The sequence below is a fragment of the Schistocerca nitens genome, chromosome 8, assembly GCF_023898315.1.
Source record: "Schistocerca nitens isolate TAMUIC-IGC-003100 chromosome 8, iqSchNite1.1, whole genome shotgun sequence".
NCBI lineage: Eukaryota > Metazoa > Arthropoda > Insecta > Orthoptera > Acrididae > Schistocerca > Schistocerca nitens.
Window position 1 is genome coordinate 555,330,995 of NC_064621.1, and position 25,003 is coordinate 555,355,997.

General features: G+C 41.6%; 1 protein-coding gene across 1 annotated transcript; it reads right to left on the reverse strand.

The window, feature by feature from the left end:
• Positions 1–344: 344 nt before the first annotated feature.
• Positions 345–25,003, reverse strand: LOC126198883 (40S ribosomal protein S3-A). Its single transcript, XM_049935491.1, has 4 exons — positions 24,895–25,003; positions 24,351–24,670; positions 3,689–3,876; positions 345–586 (listed from the first exon to the last, which is right to left on the reverse strand). Exons 1-4 carry the CDS (start codon positions 24,925–24,927, stop codon positions 393–395), a joined length of 735 nt encoding a protein of 244 aa, XP_049791448.1. The 5' UTR covers positions 24,928–25,003; the 3' UTR covers positions 345–392.

The window sequence follows — 25,003 nt, forward strand, 5'->3', positions numbered from 1 at the left end:
GATTTGATAATAGAAGAAAGTATGGGGGAGATTACAATTTTAATACAATATAACCAAGTTAAAGTGGTTTTAGGCCGCAGTAGTTCCAAGTGAAATGTTTTGGACATGACGCTAGCTGGGAAAGCTGTGTCAAACCAGTCTTCATAGTGATTGCTACATTATTCATAGAGAAGTACTTCCTGACCTTGTGTGTGCGTGTGCGTGAACTGTGCTGCTAGAAGAGTTTAGACCATAGATATAACTCCCATCATGAGAAAATTTTAGATATTCACTGAACATACTGCAATGAAAGAGCTGGTGCAAAACTTAGGAGTGAAGCTGGAAAAATTAGGGAAGCTAAAATGTACATAGTCAAAGTTTTTACTTTTTATTAATGAAACATCTGTAACATTTTACAAGCCAGCTGCTGCAGCAATAGGAGGAGTGGCCTCCGGCTTCGCAGCTTTGATCTCACTAGATGGTGAGGTTGGCAGCAACTCGTCTTTAGGTTCCACAACAGAAACATTGTCTGGCAGAGGCTTCTTGGGACCACGTTTGCCATTGGGATCCCAAGGCAACATAATCTTAACTTTTATACCAAGCACACCTGGAAAAAAGAACAAAAATTCATGTGTTGACTATTCATTGTCTTGTACAAATAAAACTGAGCACATATTTTTTAGCATAATGGCAGAATTTGTGTTGCTTGGAATGTGATAAAAGATACATGTAGCCTGAAGAAATACTGAAGAGAGAAACTGTAAGGTTATAGGGGTTTAACAATAAAAACATTATTTGCCTGGTGAACTTACTTTGAGAAAATCATGAAAGAAGATGGGGCGACCTTTCAAATGATGTAAAAGTAAAATATTTTTGTTGCTATTTAGCAGACAAGTTTCCCAACTGATGTACAAGTAGACTTAGGTACACACTGAAGAACCATGTCACTTTCAGATTTCTCACAGCATAAATCTTATTTTTTTATTTTAGAAATAAGTAGATGGAGCAAAAAATTAATAACCGAGTTATTACAAACCTAGAGAGCCATTTCTCATAAACCACACAGGTTACTACTTAGGTACTAACAGACCATTATGCACTGTATTTAACCATTATCATCTTGTGTTAGAATCCTGTTTGGAGTCAGTAACATCACATGAAATTGCATTTTCATGAACTGTTCGTAGTTGTCTTAGTAACTTGCTGCCCCCCCCCCCCCCCCCATAAAAGTAAAATCCAAACATAGTGCAGCTCTTCCAGAACACAATGATGCCAATGCCATATTTGTACACTGAATAGTTTGAGTGAGCTGAATGAAATTTAACATCAGTGTCCATTCTGTGCCAGACACAGGATATTACGGAGGAGGAGGAGGGAGAAAATTCTTTAGGTTTGAGAATCTCCTCTTTTATTCATATGACAAGGAATTACTGCTCTAAAGCTTCCATGAATTTGCCTTCTAAAATAACATGGACTTAGACAAGTTGAGGTTACACGCAATACCTCCAAAATAAAGAAAAGTTGGTGAATACTACCTATTATTCTGATCACTTCATATGGTATACATACCAACACAATAAATTAATGTGTTAAATTATGATGAAAGGATGTTGACAAATTCTGAAGCAACAGGTCTATAAAAATAACGAAAATTATAACCAATAATTGCATTCTCAAAATATATCCAACTTTTAGTTTTGAAGCACTGCTAGTGGTGACGATGTCCTTCACATGAGTATCATGGTAACGCATTTGGTTATCCTGCAGTCACAGATGTCTTACTCAAGAAATCTGTAGGCATATTTCACTATATGTACAAGTGTTTCAAAACACAGAAGCAAAACACTTTAGGCAATCTAACAGTAACAATTCAGATATCCCGGGCTTGTTAACAGTAAGAAGAAAATGTTTTTCATACTTCACTGACTTCAGTTTTTAAACACGACTTTTCTAGTTCAAGATAATGTACACATGCACAAAACATTTTCAAAAGTCCTCACAAATAATCTGTACTTTCATATACACATTATCACAGATTATTAAAATCTATGAACACACACCAAAGTTACCGCATTTACTCGAATCTAAGCCACACTTTTTTTTCCAGTTTTTGTAGTCCAGAAAACCGTTTGCAGCTTAGAATCGAGTGCAAAGTAAGCAGAAGTTCTGAAAAATGTTGGTAGGTGCCACCACAACTAACTTCTGTCGTCGAATATATGTAGCGCTACACAGGCATGCTTTGCAGGCACAAAGATAAATACTGGCACCAAAACCTCTGCGTCAGAAAAAAAAAACGTGGAAGACGAGCTTTCTCCGCCCCGAGTTTCGACCACTGCATTTTCATACATTGTCCAACGAAACAACGAAGTAAACACAAATTCCGTATTGTTCATCTTCGAATGTAGCAGCATTTCAATGTACTACGAAAATCCGACTGGCAAGACTGTTTGGGATGTTTGTCAATATGGCCAACTCTACATTCTGAATCTTTTCCTACCTGTCAGAAGAGATGGTTGCTAATAGGAACTTTTATGAATTGTTAATCACATGCAGTAGTCTCTTCACCATAAGACTAATATGAATATAAACATTTTGCCATGTATTCTTTCGTGTTTGCTGCTATCTCATTTAAATCCTGTCTGTCTAATAAACTACGAAACTAGAGTGAGACAACAGCAAACGCAGAAGAATATACATATCATGTCATGTTTATATTCGTATTATTCTTATGCCCAATAGTGATACAGTCAAATGAAGCACGGCAATTGACTAGATTTTTAAATCTAAGGTGACTAATTTCTGTGCAGAATAATTTACTAAAGAGGCGTCTGCAAAGATTTTCATGCCATTGTTTCGCTAATGAGACGATTCCTCTTTTTTTTATATAAATTATAAGCGGCGGTAGCGCGCACAAAAGCAAGCCATGCCACGAACGGCGACAGGCCGTAAACACTCATTATCAGAATGCGACAAACAATGCATGACATAGTACAGTAATGCATTTTCAGCTTAGAGTGATGTGAACACCTATAACAAAGAATGACACTTATCAGCTCAAAGAAAAGTAAGCAATCAATTCAAACCAGACGAAGCACGTAAAAAAGGTAGGGTACTGTATAAATACGAACGGAGCGCCTGACGCATAGCAATGGCTACCTAGTAAAGCTTAACTGCTAGGCTTACAACTCTAACCAAACTACTGTAGCTGTATCGTCATTCATTCGACCTAAATTGTGTCTCATTATTACAATGGACCAACTTTGTTTCCATTTGGAGGTGCGGCCTAAAACTTTTCTCTCCCCTCGAATTTCGAGTCTCAAATTTCAGGTGCGACTTAAGATTCGGGAAAATTTTTTTTCCCCTTGATTTCAAGTCTCATTTTTCTGGCGCGGCTTAGATTCGAGTAAATATGGTAATACTCTACAAATTATAAAAATGGGTAACCTTCATATTTGCACCCTTCACAGCTAATGTGGACTCGTTACAGCTTTGACAGGCTTGTTTGACTCTTTGGCATATCACACAAATATGAATACACAATTATCATAATCACAAACAGGATGCACGAGGCCAATGAATTATTTCTTCAGGAGTGTAAAAATGAAGTGTTTGCACAACTGCTAATGCTGTTCCACATGGTAGTCTGGTACTTATTACCAGGAGACAGACAGCCAACAAATATTAGAAAGAGCAAATTTTTTTTTTTTACCTTGTCTCAGTAACACATGGCGGGTAGCAGTATCGACATAGTCATTCGTAGGCTCTCCACTGTGAATCATGAGACCATCAACGAACTTCATGGACTTTGCCCGCTGACCTCTCAGCTTTCCAGATACCACCACCTCACATCCCTTGGCTTCACTTTCCATGATGAACCGCAGAACACCATAACATGCTCTATGAAAGAAAAAAGTAACTAATTTGTAACAGTCATTTATCTCAAGAACACAGACTAACATCAATAATTTATTATTAATAGGAATAATTTGTAACTTGATTAAAACTAATGAATGTATGATCTGTGAAATTCTTATTCAAGTCAAACTACTGTGAGTTAGGAAACCACAGATTTATCGATTTTCATTTTTATTGCATGGCAGTACATCAGCTCCATGTCCATCACACATCAGTAGGTGTCCAACTCTGAAGACACTACCTACAGTGTACTTCAGGGATATCTAAGGCCCTCTTGTTTCTAAAATACATAAATGATCTTCCACTTACAGTTTCAGAAGATGCAAATTTATTCCTCATGGCATGTGATACAAATCTGGTCTAATAAAAACTAAAAACAGTATACTTGACAAACAGCCAATGAAATACTCTGAAACAGTCAAATACAAGCAGAAAGAATTTTTGGGACTACAGAAAGATCAAACTTAGCTGGAAAATCCACTGCCATTGCAGTATGCAAAATTACTGCTATAGGTGATTAATTCCATCCATTTACTAATGGGTTATGGGATTTTCAGAACACACAATTTTATGGTGTTTTGGCCTGGCAAGCACGTGAGCCATGTTCAAAACTCCCTCGTGCCATTTATTCCCCCCCTCCCCCCACACACATTACAAACTGTCATCCAGTCATTGAAAAGTTTGTTCTCTTTCTGTATTCTTGGCTGTTTTCATACTACACATTGGTTATAGAATGAGTCATGTGGTAAGACTGTGTTACAATCACAAGTAAATGTGATGAATAGTGAAAGCAAGCAAGATACCACATACTCTTCTCACATAAATGAAAACAAACATGTGTACTACATAACAAAGGAACTGAAGAGTTGAGACTTCAAAAATGAAAAGCAACTTAAAAAACGTTAAAATCTTATGTTTTCACAGAGCTCAGAGAAAGTGTGGGATTGTGACACTGTTGCATTCATTCATTGAACATCATTTCCTTGGGAGTGACCACATTCACATTCATACAACACCTATATTGGGCAATGAGGCATATCTCACTCTCTCACCTGGCATACAAATTATGTGTGTTGGTAAGAGATTCTGATCACAAGACACATGTTCTGTCACTGACACAGTGTATGACATTTGCCATTCAAAAGCTACTTATTTTCCAGCTGCTAGTAGAGTAGTTGTGCAGAATGAACAATGATTGTAGGTCTCTACTTTACCCCTCACTGCTGCAAATGGTGTGATGGGGAGTTCCCCTTTTAAGCAAGCATTTCATTGTTTGCTTGTAAACAAAAGTGGAATGTGTATATTCACTGACTTTACACAATACATTATATCTCACATGTCAAAACTATGGGAGTTAAGACAACAAAACAAAGATCTCATACTGCAGAGTGATCTAGAACACACTTCAAATTAATCTGTAGAAGGTTTCAAAAAACTGCGTAACTGACCTCTCAGCCATTCTATGCCAAAAGGTGTAGAAGTTCTCACATGACCTCACACATTTTGACAAAATGTTGTGTGAAAGTTCATGTTCCCAGTTCACATAGGTACAGTTTCACGACCACCAATTCAATATGCATGGAGAGAAGACATTTGTTTGACCCATAACAGTTTTTAACAGTACAAGTACACACCACAAAAAGTACTGGAGAATGATGAATACAAGTTATACTGGAACAGAACCGTTGTTGTTGTTGTTGTCTTCAGTCCTGAGACTGGTTTGATGCAGCTCTCCATGCTACTCTATCCTGTGCAAGCTTCTTCATCTCCCAGTACCTACTGCAACCTACATCCTTCTGAATCTGCTTAGTGTATTCATTTTTACCCTCCACGCTGCCCTCCAATACTAAATTGGTGATCCCTTGATGCCTCAGAACATGTCCTACCAACCGATCCCTTCTTCTGGTCAAGTTGTGCCACAAACTCCTCTTCTCCCCAATCCTATTCAGTACCTCCTCATTAGTTATGTGATCTACCCATCTAATCTTCAGCATTCTTCTGTAGCACCACATTTCGAAAGCTTCTATTCTCTTCTTGTCCAAACTATTTACCGTCCATGTTTCACTTCCATACATGGCTACACTCCATACAAATACTTTCAGAAATGACTTCCTGACACTTAAATTTATACTCTATGTTAACAAATTTTTCTTCTTCAGAAACGCTTTCCTTGCCATTGCCAGTCTACATTTTATATCCTCTCTACTTCGATCATCATCAGTTATAACAGATAAAAACACCACATAACAAACCTGACATCATACTCACCAATAAAAAGAAGACATTAACACAACTAATCGAAATATCCATACCCAATACAACAAATATACAGAACCGGAGAAAAAATTGCAAAATACATCCAACTGGCTGAGGAAGTCAAGGACATGTGGCATCAGGATAAAGTTGACATTATACCAATTATACTATTACAGGAGTCATACCACACAATATCCACCAGTACATCAACTCAATGCAGCTACATCCAAACGTATATATACAACTACAGAAATCTGTAATTACTGATACATGTTCAATTAGCCGAAAGTTCCTAAATGCAATGTAACATATACCGTACAGTTAAAAGGAAGTCACACTTTATCAAGGTCCACGTCACTTTCCATTTTTAACCAGACATAACGTCTGAGAAAGGAATATAATAATAGTAATAGTAATAATAATAATAATAGATTTCATGAGCAATTTTCATACAAATATTTTAAAGTGAAATCGACAGGAAAAATCTCTCAATCTCTCTCTCACTCCCCCCCCCCCTTCCCTTTCTCCAGTAGGATTTCCAGGTTGGAACACTACTTCTGTGATGCCATTAATCCATCTCATCCTCTGATGTCTTCTAATGCCTTCGATCTTCCCCAGCATTCTTAAGTTTCCTCCAATACCACAATTCAATGGAGTCTATTCTTCGCCATTCCATCTTTCTAATGGTCCAGGTCTCACATCCACACATCATAACTGAAAAGACCATAGCCCTTATAATACTGATCTTTGTTACTAAAGTTATACCTCTAATCCTTAAAACCTTGCCAAGGTTTGACATTGGCTTTCTACCAAGCAGCAAGCATCTCTTGATTTTGTGGCTGCAGTCACCATCAGTAGAAATCTGGGAACCAAGATAATTTAATGTAGACACTACCTCCTATGTGCCATGAAATGATAGGTGTAGTTCCCACAATTTTCATTTTCTTAATATTCCGCCTAAGACCAGTTCTTTCACCTTCAGCAAGAGAGTAACTTTTCTTCACTTGCCACCAACAGTATAGTATCATGTGCACCTAAGGTTGATTATATTTATCCCAGCTACTTTAATTCCAATTTATCTTCACCTAACCTGGCATTCCTCATAATGAGTTCTGCATACACACTGAGTAAGTAATGTATTGCACCCTTGACGCCCGCCTTTTTTGAATCTTTAGCCACACAACTCTCACCATGGCTTCTTGGTCAGAGTATAAACTCCATATGAGATGAATGAGGTGTTCTGGTACTTCCATATTTTTCATTATTTCCCATAATTTATTATGATCGACAACACAGTCGAAGGCTTTGGAATATCAATAAATCAGATACACATCTTTCAAGAATTCTGTATCTTTTTCCATAATCCATTGAATGTTGGCAATGTGATCTCTGGTTCCTCTTCCTTTACGAAATCGAGTTTGTTCTTCGGGTAGTTCTCACTTTAGATACCGGCGAAGTCTATTTTGTAACATTTTCAGCATGACTTTGCTAGCAAGTGAGAAGTTTCAGTGATATCTCAGCATTCTTTAGAAATTCCATTCTTTGGGACTGGGATGAATACTCGTTTTCTCAAGTCTTCTGGCACTGTTGTGTGCTCCATATTTTCTGACATATGGAATGCAGTACTTTTACTGCATTCTTTCCAATGACTGAACAATTCTGTTGGAATTCCACCATGTCACTAGTTTTGTTTTTAGCCTTATTTTCAAGAGCCCATTTGACTTCATTCTCCAAAACATCTAAAACATTAATTTCATCATCGTCAGCATTGTCTGTATGCAGTTCTTTCTTATATAGATCTCTTACATATTCTGCCCATTTTTCCTTAACGTCCTCTGCTTCTGTTAGATCTTTCCCATTTCTATCTCTTATTCAAATTTTCATATGTAATTTCCCTTTGCTGTCTAATTTTCTTGCGAAGATCCTTTGAATTTCCCATTCTGTTACCTTCAACTTCTTTGCACTGTTTAAGAAGACATTTGTATTGCTTCTAGCCAATTTCTGAAACACTGTATTTAATTTAAACATTGCTGATCCATCCCCTTTTATTTTAGTTTTCCTTCATTCTTCTGCAACTTTCCAGGCCTCAGCCAACAGGCATCTAGCCTCCCTTATTCTTTTTCCTGAGAAAGTGTTTTTCTCCTTCACAATATTGGTTGCTTTTGTCCACAGCTCTTGTGGGATGTTTAAAAAAAAAAAAAATGAAAATGAGTTTAGATTTTTGAATCCCCAGAAATAATGCATATTATGACTCACCAACAACAGGCCTTAGAAACTAACATTGCATTCTCCTATGCCTTTCCAGTAGTTTACAAACTGAGGGCAAAATTTACTTTTTAAAATTATAAAAAATGGGTATTTTCGGCCTATTTCTACAAAAAATGTATATTCACTGAACTCAAACTATTTTCATTAGAAAGACCACATTTGAAACCATCTAATGAAGTAAGTTTCACTCTGCAACGCAATACAAACAACTAAGCTAGCCATAACTAAAATGTGCCTAAATTGTGCTTGGCACATACTGTGAGAGGTACCATAACACAAAAAAAATCCTGATTAATATGTAGTTCCCTCAAGGCAAAAAACATTGCTGTTGAGACTCATGACACATCCCAGCCAATTTCTCCGCTGTCTTAACTACAGAATCAAATCAGTTATAAACTTCAAAAATTTTCTGTAAATTATCAAGACACTTAAGACCATGGCGGTAACATTGTTGCAGGAAAGCTGCAACCCATTCTATACACCATTTTACACCATTGTCACAATGTGGATTTGTGTTAATGAGGATTCTGAACGCACGTATTTCACAATGTCACTGATGTGTTAGTTTAATGCCAGTCTTTAAGTATAGCACTCTTGTGCTCACATAATTTGCAGTTTATGTAGAATGTTAGTGTACTGATGAAAAATTGTATGCTATAGTTTCTCGTCTACTTTTCACAGTGGTGTAGCATGCATTCTTTTAAATTCCAGACTGCAAACTGCCCTGCCGAGAAAAGCTACAGCAATTACTTCAAATTAATACAGACACAAAATGAGGACACTATTCTCATTCAGTTCTTTATGACCATTCATTTTCTATAAGGACAGTTCTGAAACTGAACACTATACATACGTTAAAAACACAAATGACTTTTTGCTATATGTAAATTGAAGGTGGAGAGGGGAAGAAATGGGAGGGATCACTGCTCTCAGTTGCATTGGCACATTACGTAGAATTGGCGGCGATGAGTGAAAATGTTTACCAGACTGCGATTCGAACCCGGGATTTCTTGCTAACTAGACAGGTGCAATGACGACTGCACCAGCCACAATAGTGTTTTAGCAATTGCATGGACTATCTCTGGTCGCCTCACTGCCGATCCACACTCCCATCGAGCACCATGTATCTGCAGCCCCTGTCCATCTCCTCCTATTCGCTCTTCCGAGGCTCCCACAGGAGATCGGACACATCTGTACATCCACACTGACAAAGAACAGACACCACACATTCATGTAATTTGTTATTGTCTATGATGGGTAATATACTGCTGGTTTATTTTAAAGTAAGAAAAATAAACATCTCCACAACAAGGAAAACTATACAGCCAGTCAGACACCGTCACTGACGGAGCTGAGGTTGCTGCAATATGTGCTGCTCCAGAACCCAGCACTTGTCACTGTTTCACAGACAATACAACGAATTCATTGGGCCACGTGTGAATACAGCAATAGTAATGTATTGCTTAACAGTCACATCAATTAAATATCTCGACGTAACATTGCAAAGCTATATGAAATGGAACGAGCATGTAAGGACTGTAGTGGAGAAGACAAATGGTACACTTCATTTTATTGGGAAACATAAGAAGTAATCTGTACAAGTAATCTGATGTATCACTCTAGCGCAACCCATTCTTGGGCATTGCTGAAGTGTCGTATTTCCACCAGATCAGATTAAAGGATGACAAACTCAAAGAGGTGGACAGCTACACTAGTTACTGGTAGATTAAAAAAAACATGCAAGTGTTATGCAGATGCTTTGGGAACTCAAATGGCACTCCCTGTAAGGAAGGTGATGTTCTTTTTGAGCAATACTAAGGAAATTCGGGTCAACAGAAACCTCCGATCTTACTCGTCGGCTTTGACCCGTGACGTAAGCGTGTTGTGGTGTGTGATGTCATTACGGCGCGGAGTTTTGTTTGTGATTGTGGCGTGTTTGTAGATGTCGTGGGGATGTTTGTCGTGCCCTCTGGTGGTGTGTTCATGGTTTACGTTTGTTTGGTTTGTTGGGGTCAGTTTGCTGTTGCTCAGTGGTGAGTGCTGTGTTCGTGGTTTTGAAGCGGAATTTGTATTAGTGAGTTAACGGTTTTGTGTGATGGTTAATGTAATGGTAATTGCTGTACGCTGTGTGAGTTTGTTATTGAGTGTATTCGGTTGTGGTTTTTTGTTCAGGAATGGATATGAAAGATCGCATGAATAGTGTTCGGTTGAGGGCGATGATGGGCGAGATACCGTTAGACCTGATCAAGTTTCTACAGCTATTCGGATTAATTGCCGAAGTTGTAAAGTGCTCTCTTTGCCGTGTGTGTGTGTGTGTGTGTGTGTGTGTGTGTGTGTGATCCTGGTGGCCAATCTAGGTTGTGGGGCTTGAACTTTTTTGTGGTAAGTTCCATTTTTTTTTTTGTTTTTGGTGTATGTGTTGTGTATTGGGTATAGGGAAGTGTTTCATTGAGATTTGTGGCTGTGAAGGTTGGTATTGGGTTTTCGTATTGGAAGATGTGTTTGAGATCATAGGTCATGGGTAGTGGTCGATATGGGATTGGTAACTGGTGTTGAGCTATATAGCTGGAGGGAAGTGTTAATCTCAATGTTTGGTGGAGTATGTCGATTTTTGTAATTGGAGATGGGATCGGGAGTTGCTGTTGAGCTATATAGGTCAAGGGAAGTGTTTGATCTCAATTTATGGGATCGGGAGCTGCTGTAGATGTATGTAGGTTCAGGGAAGTGTTTGTTTGTTATGGTTTGTGGTGGTTTTTCATTTTTGTATTGGGTGTTGGGATCGGGAGATTCTGTTGAGCTATATAGGTCAAGGGAAGTGTTCGATCCTAATTTATGGGATCGGGAGTTACTGTAGATCTATGTTGGTCAAGGGAAGTGTCTGATTCTGGATAAGAATGTGTTTTTTGGTATTTGGTCAGTTTCGTGATGTTGATTTTTTTTCGTCGTTTTGCGTGGTTTTGTATGGCGGTCGGTGGCTACATTTGTGTATATTTAGTTTCTCCCCACCCAAAAACCCCCAATTTCCCACGCTTGTCCCGTTAGAGTCATTAGGATTTTTGTGAAACCTGTGTATTTCAGTGTTTATGATACGTATGCGATGTTTTTATATCCGCCATATTGGAATTGTCGTTTATGGTCGTTTCCGCCATATTTGTGACGTCATGGGTCAAAGCCGACGGGTAAGATCGGACGCTTCTGTATTTCCGGAAATTCAACAAACCAGCATTTGCAACTGACTACAGAAAGATCCTAACGCCACCAACATAACATTTCACTTATGACCACAAAGGTAAGAAGTTAGGGTCCCTTCAGAGGCATATAGACCGCCATTTTACCCTCACTCCATTCTATGATTACTACTACTGATTTTTGGGGAAAACAGGACATACATTGCAATAAACTATTCTTCCTTTATCTGGTGGCAAGAAGTAGAGATCCTGCAGTCGTTATCCTCTACAAAAACTATTCAAAACTACTGAGAAAAGTTATTAAAAATCAAGGAACATGCACAGTGTCAAATCAGTCATTCCAAAAACATACTTAAGGCTATACGGGATGTAGAGAAATGACAGTCAGGACAACCAGCCACAAAACAGGACATCACTACTGAATTGAATCAAAGAGCTATACGTGACAAGTCACAGGCAGCAAATATATTTAATGATTATTTCTTAAACACAGTAGAAAGAATAGGGACAAACAGTTCAACAGCAAAGTCACAGCAGTAACCTGGAAAAGCAACTCTCATTGAATTTAATCGCATTAATATATCACCAACCTATCTTTCTGAAATTAAGAAAATAATATATTCTCTCAAACAAAAGTTCCTTTGGATCTGATGGTGTTTCCATTAGATATACAGATTTGTTCCTTTTATAATTGGCTCTGTCTTATCTGAAGTATCCAACACATCATGAAATCCAGGCTTTTTCCAGAGAGATTGAAATATTCCATTGCTGAACCCTACTTTTGATGTTCTCCATGCAACTATCCAGTGCAAGCCTCTATATCTTCAAATTACTACTGCAACTTGCAGCTTACAACTTTCTGTATTCACCTCTGTCCCTCTACAGTTTTTAATCCCACTTCCCTCCAATACTAAACTTCTGATCCCTTGATGTCTCAGAATGAGCCCTGTCAACCAATCCCTTCTTCTAGTCAGGCTGTTCAACAAATTTCTTTTCTCCCCAATTCCATTCAGGATCACCTCACTAGTTACATCATCTACCCATCTAATCTTTAGCATTATTCTATAGCATCATATTTCAAAAGCTGCTATTCTCTTCATGTTCAAACTGTTAATCATCCATGTTTCAATTCCATACATCCATACATAGATGCACTCCATACAAATACTTTCAGGAAAGACTGCCTAACAAACCTACATTCAATGTTAAATTTCTCGTCATCAGAAACACTTTCCTTGTGGTTACCAGTCTACATTTTATTTCCTCTACTTCGGCCATCATCAGTTATTCTGCTGCCCAAACAGCAAAACTCACCCACCAGGTGTACTGGTATGAAATGAGCGTTAAGATATAAATGTGTCGACAGGGAACATTTGTTGTGAACGAGTCTTGATTTTTTTTGTTTAGATTAGAGATTAGATAAATACTAGTTCCATGGATCATGAATACGATATTTCATAATGATGTGGAACGAGTCAAATTTTCCAATACATGACATAAGTTAATTTAACAACATAATTAAGTTGATATAACAACTTTTTTTTATAATTTTTTGTTTGGTTGGTATTACATCTGTCAAAGATATTTAGTATTCATCAAGTCATGAAACAAACATGTTTTCATCGTGTTAACAATGTCGAATTTTGTACCAGAAAGTTTTTTTTTTTTTTTTTTTTTTTTTTTTTTTTTTTTTTTTTTGTCGCACAACTTCAATGGTCATTAGCGCCCTGACTACTCTAAGAATGCACCGCGAGGCACAAGTTGACAACAACAACTAAAAGGGAAAACACAATAAAAGACAGACTGACAGGCATAGGATTAAAAAACATCAAATGTCCTTAGCGAGGTTTGTCAAATTGATAAAACAAAGAACACGAGCAGCTGCTCGTGGGTCATCCGCTAAAATGGCATCTAAAGTAGTAGGCAGGTTAAGATCGAGGCGCAGTGTTTTAAGATCGGGACAGGACATTAAAATGTGACGAACCGTCAGCAAGTGCCCACATGGGCAGAACGGCGCCGGCGCAGCCGTCAGCAGATGGCGATGGCTGAACCGGCAGTGTCCAATTCTTAACCTTGCTAAAACGACCTCCTCCCGCCGAGAAGGGCGTGAGGAGGACGTCCAAGCCACGGGAAGAGGTTTTAAGGCCCGAAGCTTGTTGTCGGTAAGTGCAGCCCAATCGGCATGCCACAGCGACACAACGCGCCGACAAATGACCCTGCTAAAATCGGACGAAGGGACACAACAAGAAGCTGTCCGAGGCTGGAGGACCGCAGCCTTGGCCGCGGCATCTGCAGCTTCGTTCCCAGGGATACCGACATGGCCAGGAACCCACATAAAGCTAACCGGCGTACCGACGTCCACCAGCTGCTGAAGAGAGCGTTGGATCCGGTGTACGAAAGGGTGAACCGGGTACGGATCACTGAGGCTCTGGATGGCGCTCAGGGAATCTGAGCAGATGACATAAGCAGAATGTCGGTGGCGGCAGATGTACAGAACAGCCTGGTAGAGGGCAAAGAGCTCAGCTGTGAAGACCGAACAATGGCCATGGAGCCGGTATTGGAAACTTTGTGCCCCGACAATAAAGGAACACCCGACCCCGTCATTGGTCTTAGAGCCATCTGTATAAATGAAAGTCATGTTGTTGAACTTCGAACGAAGTTCCAAAAAACGGGAGTGGTAGACCGAACCGGGGGTGACCTCTTTTGGGAGCGAGCTGAGGTCGAGGTGAACGCGGACCTGAGCCTGGAGCCAAGGTGGCGTGCGGCTCTCGCCCACTCAAAAGGTTGCAGGGAGTGAAAAATGAAGGTGTTGAAGGAGGCGACGAAAGCGAACTCCAGGGGGTAGCAAGGCAGAGACATACAACCCGTATTGAAGGTCAAGAGAGTCGTCAAAAAAGGAACGATAAGAAGGATGGTCGGGCATTGACAGTAGCCGACAGGCATACCGACAAAGCAGTATATCGCGCCGGTAGGTGAGTGGCAATTCGCCAGCGTCAGCATGAAGACTCTCTACGGGACTGGTATAAAATGCTCCGATCGCAAGTCGTAAACCCCGATGTTGTATGGAGTTGAGGCGGCGTAAGATGGATGGCCGTGCAGAGGAGTATACGAAGCTCCCATAATCCAGCTTGGAGCGGACGATCGACCGATATAGACGAAGTAGGACGGTTCGATCCGCTCCCCACGACATACCACTGAGAACACGGAGGACATTTAAAGAACGGGTACAACAGGCGGCCAAATATGACACATGTGGAGACCAGCTAAGTTTCCTGTCAAAGGTAAGGCCTAAAAATTTGATTGTCTCCACGAGTGGGAGAGCAACGGGACCGATTCGTAAGGACGGTGGGAGAAACTCTTTGTAGCGCCAGAAGTTAATACAGACCGTCTTCTCGGCAGAAAAACGGAAGCCATTGGCGACACTCCAGGAGTAAAGACGGTCAAGAGAACGCTGAAGACAGCGCTCCTAGACACGTGGACACTGCGCGCTGCAATAGATGGTAAAATCGTCCACGAAAAGGGAGCCTGATACATCAGCTGGGAGGCAATCCATTATTGGATTGATCGCGATGGCGAAGAGAGCGACGCTCAAAACTGAGCCCTGTGGCACCCCATTCTCCTGGCGAAAGGTGTCGGACAGGACAGAACCCACACGTACCCGAAACTGTCGATCCATTAAAAAGGAACGAATAAAAAGAGGGAGGCGACCGCGAAAGCCCCACGTATGCATGGTGCGGAGAATGCCCGCCCTCCAACAGGTGTCGTAAGCCTTCTCCAAATCAAAGAACACAGCCGCGGTCGGGCGCTTCCGCAAGAAGTTATTCATGATGAAGGTCGACAAGGTAACCAGATGGTCGACAGCAGAGCGGCGCCTTCGAAATCCACATTGTACATTGGTAAGTAGGCGTCGAGACTCGAGCAGCCAAACCAATCGAGAGTTAACCATTCGCTCCATCACTTTACAGACACAGCTGGTAAGCGAGATAGGTCGATAACTGGAAGGCAAGTGCTTGTCCTTCCCCGGCTTAGGAATCGGGACAACAATAGACTCGCGCCAGCATGCGGGAACATGTCCCTCAATCCAGATGCGATTGTATGTACGAAGAAGAAAACCTTTACCCGCAGGAGAAAGGTTCTTCAGCATCTGAATATGAATAGAATCAGGCCCTGGAGCGGAGGACCGTGATCGGCCAAGTGCGGTTTCGAGTTCCCGCATGGTGAATGGGGCATTATAACTTTCACAATTCGAGGAGCGGACGTCACGTGGCCTAGCCTCCTCGGCCTGTTTGCGGGGAGGAAGGCAGGGTGGTAATGAGTGGAGCTCGAAACCTCGGCGAAAAAGCGGCCGAAGGCATTGGAGACAGCCTCAGGGGCCACAAGGACTTCATTCGCGACCTTCAAGCCAGAAATTGGGGAGTGGACCTTAGTGCCAGATAGCCGGCGCAGGCTACCCCAGACAACAGAAGAAGGAGTAGAACTGTTGAAGGTGCTGGTGAAAGCAGCCCAGCTGGCTTTCTTGCTTTCTTTAATAATACGACGACACTGAGCACGTAATCGTTTATAATTAATACAATTCGCCACTGTAGGGTGGCGTTTAAAGGTGCGTAAAGCACGTCGACGAGCACGTATAGCGTCCCTACATGCTGCGGTCCACCAGGGGACCGGTACGCGACGTGGAGAAGAAGTAGGGTGAGGGATGGAATATTCAGCAGCAGCAAGAATGACTTCCGTGAGGTGTGCGACCTGACGATCGCAGCTCGTGAAGGTTTGATCCTGAAAGGTCGCCCTGGAAGAGAAGAGCCCCCAGTCTGCCTTGGAGATGGTCCAACGAGAGGAGCACGGAGAGGGAGTATGCTGCAGGAGATGGATAACACATGGGAAGTGGTCGCTCGAATATGTATCAGCAAGTGCATACCACTCAAACCGGCGTGCAAGTTGGGGAGTACATATAGAGAGGTCTAAATGGGAATAGGTATGAGATGTGTCCGAAAGAAAAGTAGGGGCGGCAGTATTGAGGCAGACAAGATTGAGCTGGTTGAAAAGGTCTGCTAACAAGGAGCCCCTCGGGCAGGATGCTGGAGAGCCCCAAAGAGGATGGTGGGCATTGAAGTCTCCAGTTAACAAAAATGGTGCAGGTAGCTGAGCAATAAGTTGCGTCATGTCTGCCCTGGTAACGGCAGATGACGATGGAGCGTAAACGGTACAAAAGGAAAACGTAAAAGTGGGGAGAGTAATGCGGATGGCAACTGCCTGCAGGCCGGTGTGCAACGTGATGGGATCGTAGTAAATATCATCCCGGACCAGCAACATAACCCCTCCATGAGCTGGGATACCTACCACAGGGGGTAGGTCAAAACGCACAGAGGTGTAGTGTGCCAAGGCAATTTGATCGCATGGGCGTAGCTTCGTTTCCTGGAGGGCTACGACGAGCGGACGATGCGAGCGGAGCAGCAACTTCAAGTCCTCTCGGTTGGAGCGAATGCTGCGAATATTCCAGGTAATAAGTGCCATCGTAAGAAAAGGAAGATGAGAGAAGGGGTCACCTCGAAGGCCGCTTAGGGCCTGGCTTCGAGCGAGCACTGCCGCCGCTAGCAGGAGGCGGACAGTCATCGTCCATGGGGTCTATAGGGTCATCGGCCATCTCAGGAGGATGGCCGGGAGGGGGAGCTTCCTCCGCCGTTGAACGGCCAGATGTTCGGCTACCAGCGGTGCGGCCAGGCGAAACGGATGACGGCCTGGGGCGGCAACCGCTGGGTGGCGCAGGAGAAGAAAGGCGCCGCGGCGGAGAAGGAGAACTGTGCTTCCTATGCGCCTTTTTAGAAGGACGTTTGGTGGAAGTACCGGTCGAAGGCTGGGAGGTCGAGGGACGGAGGAAGTCTGCACGGGATGGTTCCTTCTTGAAGGCCCGTGCATCTGACTTCTGGGTCTTCGTTTTAGCAGAAGCTGATGAAGGGGCTGGTGTCTGTGGGGTGATGGGACGAAGAGGAGACGTCGACCGCGCGATCTTAGCACTGGCCGAACGGACGACCGTGGTGCTGAAGGTCAGATCGCAGGTCTGGGTTGCCACCTCCCTGGTAGTCCGAGGAGAGGCGAGGACAGTACTGTATTTCCCCGCTGGGAGCAGCGTGGGCTTCCTACTAGCCAATAGCTTGCGAGCAGCCGAGGTGGACACTTTCTCTTTGACCCGAATTTCCTGGATACAGCGTTCTTCCTTATAGACAGGACAGTCGCGGGAGGATGCAGCATGGTCACCCTGACAGTTCACACAACGAGGAGACGGAGGTGGACAGTCGCCCTCATGGGCATCCCTGCCACAAGTGACACATTTAGCCGCATTGGAACAAGATTGGCGAGTGTGATTGAAACGCTGACACTGGTAGCAGCGCGTAGGTGTCGGGACATAGGGGCGAACAGAAATAACCTCGTAGCCCGCTTTGATGCGCGATGGCAGCTGAACACTATCGAAGGTCAAAAAAAGTGTCCGGGTCGGTACAAGGTCAATGTTGACCTTTTTCATGACCCTATGGACAGCCGTCACACCCTGCTCAGCGAGGAAAGATTGAATCTCCTCGTCAGTCAATCCGTCGAGAGAGCTACTATAGACTACACCACGAGACGAATTCAAAGTGCGGTGGGCCTCCACCCGGACAGGGAACGTGTACAAGAGCGTGGCCCAAAGCAGTTTTTGTGCCTGAAAGGCACTCAGTTTCTAGTAATAAGGTACCGTTACGCAACCTGGTACAAGATTTGACAGATCCGGCTATGGCATCTACGCCCTTCTGGATAACGAAAGGGTTGACAGAGGAAAAATCCTTTCCGTCCTCAGATCGAGAAACTACGAGGAACTGTGGGGCAGGCGGTAGTATTTTTGTCACTGTTGGCTGGTCACGTTTCCGTTTGTGGGTCGAAGTCGAAAGAGATGGAGTAGAATCCATTGCGGAGGAATCCCCCATGATTGCCAGCGTCTCCGATGGCGCGCTCCTTCCTTGTGGGGACCCTCTCAGAGGGCACTCCCGCCTTAGGTGAATGTTTACACCTCAGGTCACACCTCCCGAGAAACAGACGGAGGGACCAATCGGCATGGTCAGAAGGTATCAGCTCAGGCAATCACCCCTCCCCGGGCCTGGCCTTTACCAGGGGGTACGCGCGTGCCTTACATGTCTACCCAGGGCGGGGACTTACGCGTTACCCCGTCACCGGCTACGCGTGCGAACGCGTGGGTCGGCCTTCAGACACGCACAGGGAGGAAGGAAGAAGAGGAAAAAGAAGAGAGAGGGAGAAAGAGGACAGACTGTCTCAAACGCTGAGGCGGAGACCAGAGAAGGCAAGGAGAAGAAGGCAATGAGAAAGCAAGGAGAAGGAGGCAAGGAGAAGGCAAGGAGAAGAAGGCAATGAGAAGGCAAGGAGAAAAAGGCAATGAGAAGGCAAGGAGGAGTCAAGGGAAAGAGTAAGGAAGACAGTGAAGTGGAGAAGAGCAAAGAAAGGAACCAACAAAAGGAAGGAAGAAACGAGAAGTGAAAAACCAAAAAGACCACGATTATAGGTCGTGAAACCGTCCGTCTCCGGACGCAGGCGCTAACTACCCCCGTGAGGGGGATGGACTCCTTTTAGTCGCCTCTTACGACAGGCAGGAATACCTCGGGCCTATTCTAATCCCCGGACCTGCAGGGGGGGTACCAGAAAGTGATTTGCAGAAAGCATTAATTTTTTGTTTTCATTTGAGGGGAAAAAAAATAAAAAATAAATAATAGTAAAAAAAGGGGTGCTGAAGAGCCACATCGAATGCTTGTCGAGGCATATGGTGATCATACTCTAGTGGAAGCAACATGCAAAAGATGGTTTCAACAGTTCCGAAATAATGATTTTGATGTAAGAAATGAAGAATGTGGAAGACCACCAAAAAAGTTCGAAGACGCTGAATTGCGAGCAATACTGGGTGAAGATGTTACTTTGAGTCAGAAGCAAATGGCAGCAATGCTAAATGTTGCACAACAAACAATTTCTGACCGTTTGAAAGCTATGGGAAAGATACAAAAGTGCGAAAATGGGTGCCACACGAATTGAATGAAAGACAGATGGAAAACCAAAAAACCATTTGCCAACTTTTGCTTCAAAGACATGAAAGAAAATAAATTTTGCATTGAATTGTTACTGGAAATGAAAAATGGATTTATTTTAAGAATCCTAAATGGGAAAAATCATGGGTTAATCCAGGACAACCATCAACATCAACTGCAAAACCAGATCAATTCGGCAAGAAGACAATGCTCTGTGTTTTGTGGGATCAGAAAGGTGTATCATGAGCTTCTAAAACCCAGTGAAACTGAATACTAATCGCTACAGACAACAAATGATCAATTTGAACAATGCATTGATCGAAAAAAGACCAGAATGGGCCAGAATACATGGCAAAGTAATTTTTTTTACATGACAATGCACCTGCACACAAAACGAAACTGGTTCAGGATACAATCAAGACACTTGGCTGGGAACTGCTACCCCACCCACCGTATTCACCAGACTTGGCCGCTTCCGACTATCATTTGTTTTCATCAATGGGACATGCACTGGCTGAGGAACACTGACTCCTATGAAGAAGTCGAAAATTGGGTGCCTGATTGGTTTGCTTCAAAAGACCAACATTTCTATTGGCGTGGTGTCCACAAATTGCCACAAAGGTGGTCAAAATGTATAGAAAGCAATGGTCAGTACTTTGAATAAAATGTTTTTACTTTTCAATTCAAAATTAGTGTTTCATTTTCACAAAAAAACCTCATTTCATACCGGTACACCTGGTACTGAGTTGTGTGTCATTCCTCTGTATCAACTCATTTAAATTGATCTACATTTCATTATCCTTGTTCTGCTTTTGTTGATGTTCATCTTACATACTCCTTTCAAGACACTGACCATTCCATTCACCTGCTCTTCCCAGCCCCTTGCTGTCTGTCAATTACAATGTCGTCAGCAAACCTCAAAGTTTTTGTGTCTTTTCTCTGAGCTTTAATGCCTACTCTTTCCTTTGGTTTCCTTCACTGCTTGCTCATTGTGTGGGTTGAACAACACTGTCAATAGGCTACAACCCTGTCTCACTCCCTTCTCAGCTATTGCTTTCCTTTCATGGCCCTCAGCTCATAACTGCTGCCTGGTTTCTGGACAAGTTGTAAATAGCCTTTCACTTCCTGTATTTTACCCCTGCTACCTCCAGAATTTCAAAGAGTACTTTCTATAAGTCTACACATGCTACAAATATATGTGTCTTTCCTTAACCTATCTTCTAAGGTAAGTCATGAGCCAAGGTTACTATTACCTCTCACATTCCTACAAGTTTCACATTGATATTTTCCAAAATTTGAGACATGTATTCTAGAATAGTATCTCACATGAACAACGATAATGACCTCAGAAAATCATGGCTTGGATATTAGAACAGTTTTTCTACTGAGAATGTCATTTGTTTGTTCACTCTCCTAATACTACAAGTACTGAACAACAAAATAGTGCTGGCCGGCATTTTCTGCAAGATGTTTAACTGTGTAAATCACAATATTCTATGTAAATAAGTTTTATTGCACTGATGGTAGCCCACCAATGGATGCAATATCTAACCAAAACAACTCAAAAAGTTGCCATTAAAAATTCAACTTTAGTTCAGGGAAATTATTCTGACGAGGGAGAAATCACGATAGGGTTACCAAGACTCAATCTTACATTTACTATTGTTCCAGCAGAATTAGTTCTATATGCATATGGCACTAGTATTGTAATCAGTCCAACCATGAACACGGCAACAAAAGAAATGGTAAACAAGGTAAATTCAGTTCTGCACATCTAGGGATACCACAATGAGGATAAGTTTAACACATGGTGAGGAAATAATTAGGGCCCAAAACCTTTCAAATTCTTAGGTGTCACTGATGAAAATTTAAATGGGAAAGCATATTTTGGAGCTAATAGAACAACTTAGTTCAGTCACATTTGCCGGTGAATCATTGTAAATCTTAGGGAGAGAGAAATCAGTTTGCCGACATTTTCATTCTGTAATGTCATATGGAATAAAGTTCTGGAGTAATTCATCTCTAAGAAAGTCTTCGTCACTCAAAACATGGTGTAAGAATAACACGTGAGACTCACCAATGTCCATCTTGTAGATGTCTGTCAAAGGAGTAACTTACTTTTGGTAACTTACCCAGTGACATAAAATGTCATACACAGCAAAGTAAAATTTGAAAAAGTTTCTCAACAACTCCTCCCCTTTAGAAGGGTTTCTAATATTGTAAAGGGAAAAACTTGGAGGTTCAGCATGTAGCCACATTTACACATTAATTTGTGATGTTAATGTAAAATGACTCACTCCACATCATTACAACTTATGCGAATGATACATCGGACACCAAACTAACTAGATCAAATTTGAAAGCTTTACGATGCAGCCTTTAATGTTTGGTGATGTAATGATGGCATGACACTACAAACTTTTGTTTCCTACTTGTTCAATAAATGTCAACTACCATTTGCTTCGTATTCAATGTCCATACAGTGCACACCCACTGTACACATTAGTTAACTGTGGATTATACTGTATCAAACAGTTAGCAACTGCAGATGCTATACCAACCAGCCCACGACATTCTTCACCTAGATGTATCACACATTCTTTACATTCCCAAGTGCAAAGCGGCAGGCTGAGCAACTCAAGTGATTACCTCAAATTAATACAAACACCAAGAACACTACCCCTGTTATTGGATTTTTATACCCCTTCATTTTTTATGAAAAAAAGGGCTGAACACCTTATACAATGTTCCAAAACAAAATGGGCTATTTCTGAAGTTTATCGTATTTCTGATTCAAGCTCACTTTTATATAAGACACATTTAGATGATTATAGAAAATAATGGAAGTTAGATTTATTCTGGGCACCAACAGAATATGAGAATTTCCACTGCACTTTTACCTTATTGTTTAGGGCCTCATATGATAGCATAACAAAACCAAATATAGTTTGTATGGTTTAGATCAATGTCTTTTATATGGGTTTGTAAGAGTCTGCAAGGAATACTTTTACAAAAAAGTGGCATGATAAGTTCCTGGTTTATCCCACAATTACTCCTGTACCTGCTTGCTTTGCTTCAAATTCCCTGTACAAAAATCTCATGAAATTTTATTATACATCAGAGAGCACAAAAGTTGTGCAATGTAGCCTACTTTTGTTTCCTTCAACAAATATTGCCCAGGATGTCTGAGCTGATAAGACCTTTTGAGGACACTGTCGAACGCTCCACTATGGGATCAAACAACTCTGCAAGTATTCGTTCCAACAATTTCTGAACCGGTATCAGATTCAGTGGACCACAGTGCAGACATCTGACATTGTATTCCTGTCTCTATTACTCTCAAACTGCAATGGATTGACAACATATGTCATCGCCTAATAATTGTTCCGTGTGGGTGTGGTTGATATTGGCGTCAAAAGCCGCCTGCAAATTGCCTGATCATATGAATTCTGATCATTTAACCCTCAGCTGGTAACATCCATCTCTTAGGCAGGTATAAAAGCTCCTCAAGGTCCTGCTATGCTTCATTCACGAGTTGAACTTGCTACTGTGTGGATGTCACCGTTTCATTGGTTTTCCTCCACTGAACTGTGTAAGGAGCTGCTGAAAAACAGGTTGACATGTTGGAACTCTAAAATCCAACAAAAGAGAGGTTCTAAAGGAGCTTCTTCCCAACCCAAAGAAAGAAGTGGGCTCCAGTACGTATGGTTTTACCAAGGATCTTACACTTATCTTTTATCCCAAAAATCTAAGGCAGTTTTAGCACTTTCTTCAATGCAATATACTCATGAAAGTAGCAACAAACCAGTTTCTACAATGCCAGAAAATCTGGCGTAGAGACTCTAGATATGAAGTGCAGCAACTACTCAGCTAACCAGATAACAAGGAAATGGCCACTGTCAGTATTTTACTTCCTAATATCTTGGAACTGCACAAATGCTTATGTAATATATCTTCATAAAGGTACAACTTCAAGATTTGAATTCATGAAGAGCATAGGAATGAACTTAAGACGTCATATGCAATGAAGGTTCCAGATTCCGACCACAGGAAAAGTATTTCATGTATTTTGAGTGAAAAGCAAAGACATGAGAACCCAACAAAAAGAAAAATAAGTGACAAGCTGGAAAAGAGAAAACTGTCACTGTCCCTAAATATTTAACACAATGACAGCATACAAGTGTGTGAAATGTGATAAAGCCAATTCCTTATAGTGCCCCATGAAAATATGTACAACATTTGAGTTTTTTCCCCTATTTATTTGCATGAATGTCAAGATTTTTGAGAAATCGCATGTCAAGTTTAGAAACTATTTGAGAGTCTGAATCTTGCAAATCAATAAAATACTTTATTAACTATATCTTGTAAAAAGTGATGGCAAGACAAAAATATTAGTATTAACTTTTCATAAAGCTTTTAAATTGTTACTTCCGATATTCATTACAGTGGAAATTCTTTGAAAATTTCGTCATCTTAGGCTCCCAGACGGATGTTACCGTAATTTCCAATTTTTCACGAGTTACCAACTAAGGGTTAATTCAAGGAAAAGCTTTTGCCTAAGTGGCTGGTGATCGCAAAACAGTTATTCCTGAAGCAGACGTCTATATCTACACCACAAATCACGAAATTCCACTGGAATACACAGAACACGTATACTCAAAAACTAAAATATCTACGTATCACTTACCTCCTAACAGCGAGACCTCCAATCAGCTTGTACCGAAGGGACTCTGCCTGTGCTATAGCGCAAAGCCCTCTAGTCGCCACTTTCTCTGCATAGAGTTCAATTGACTGGTCTTGAAAGTTAAATCTTTTCTGAACAACGGACGTCAATTCTCGTATCCTCCGACCCTTGTCGCCCAAAACGTTCTGTGTTCTTGTTGCCATAATGATGATCTCCGTACGCGTTGGTGTGACACGAACCTCCACGCCGGAATATCCATCCTCAGCGAGTTCTCGCGTAAGGAACTCATTTAATTCGGCCTTAAATACGCCGTCTCCAACGAACTGCAACAATATACAATAATATTAACAACCTGACAACACTACAACTACATAACCTATCAGTACACACAACGTGCAACGCAAACCGAATCCACCGCATCCAGACAGATATCTGTACTGTTATGCACCACTATGATCCAAAATGTTCATACACAAACCAATACAAATTTCCCTATGATGCGTAAAACGTTTCGCTATCACCTGTCTAACACATTAACGACACAAACCTTCTTTTTCTTCGATATGGGAACCACCGCCATGTCTAAAGTATAGCAGTAAAGGACTTAAAACCTATCGCGGCCTTCCGGAACACGCTGTATACCAGAGATAATGCAA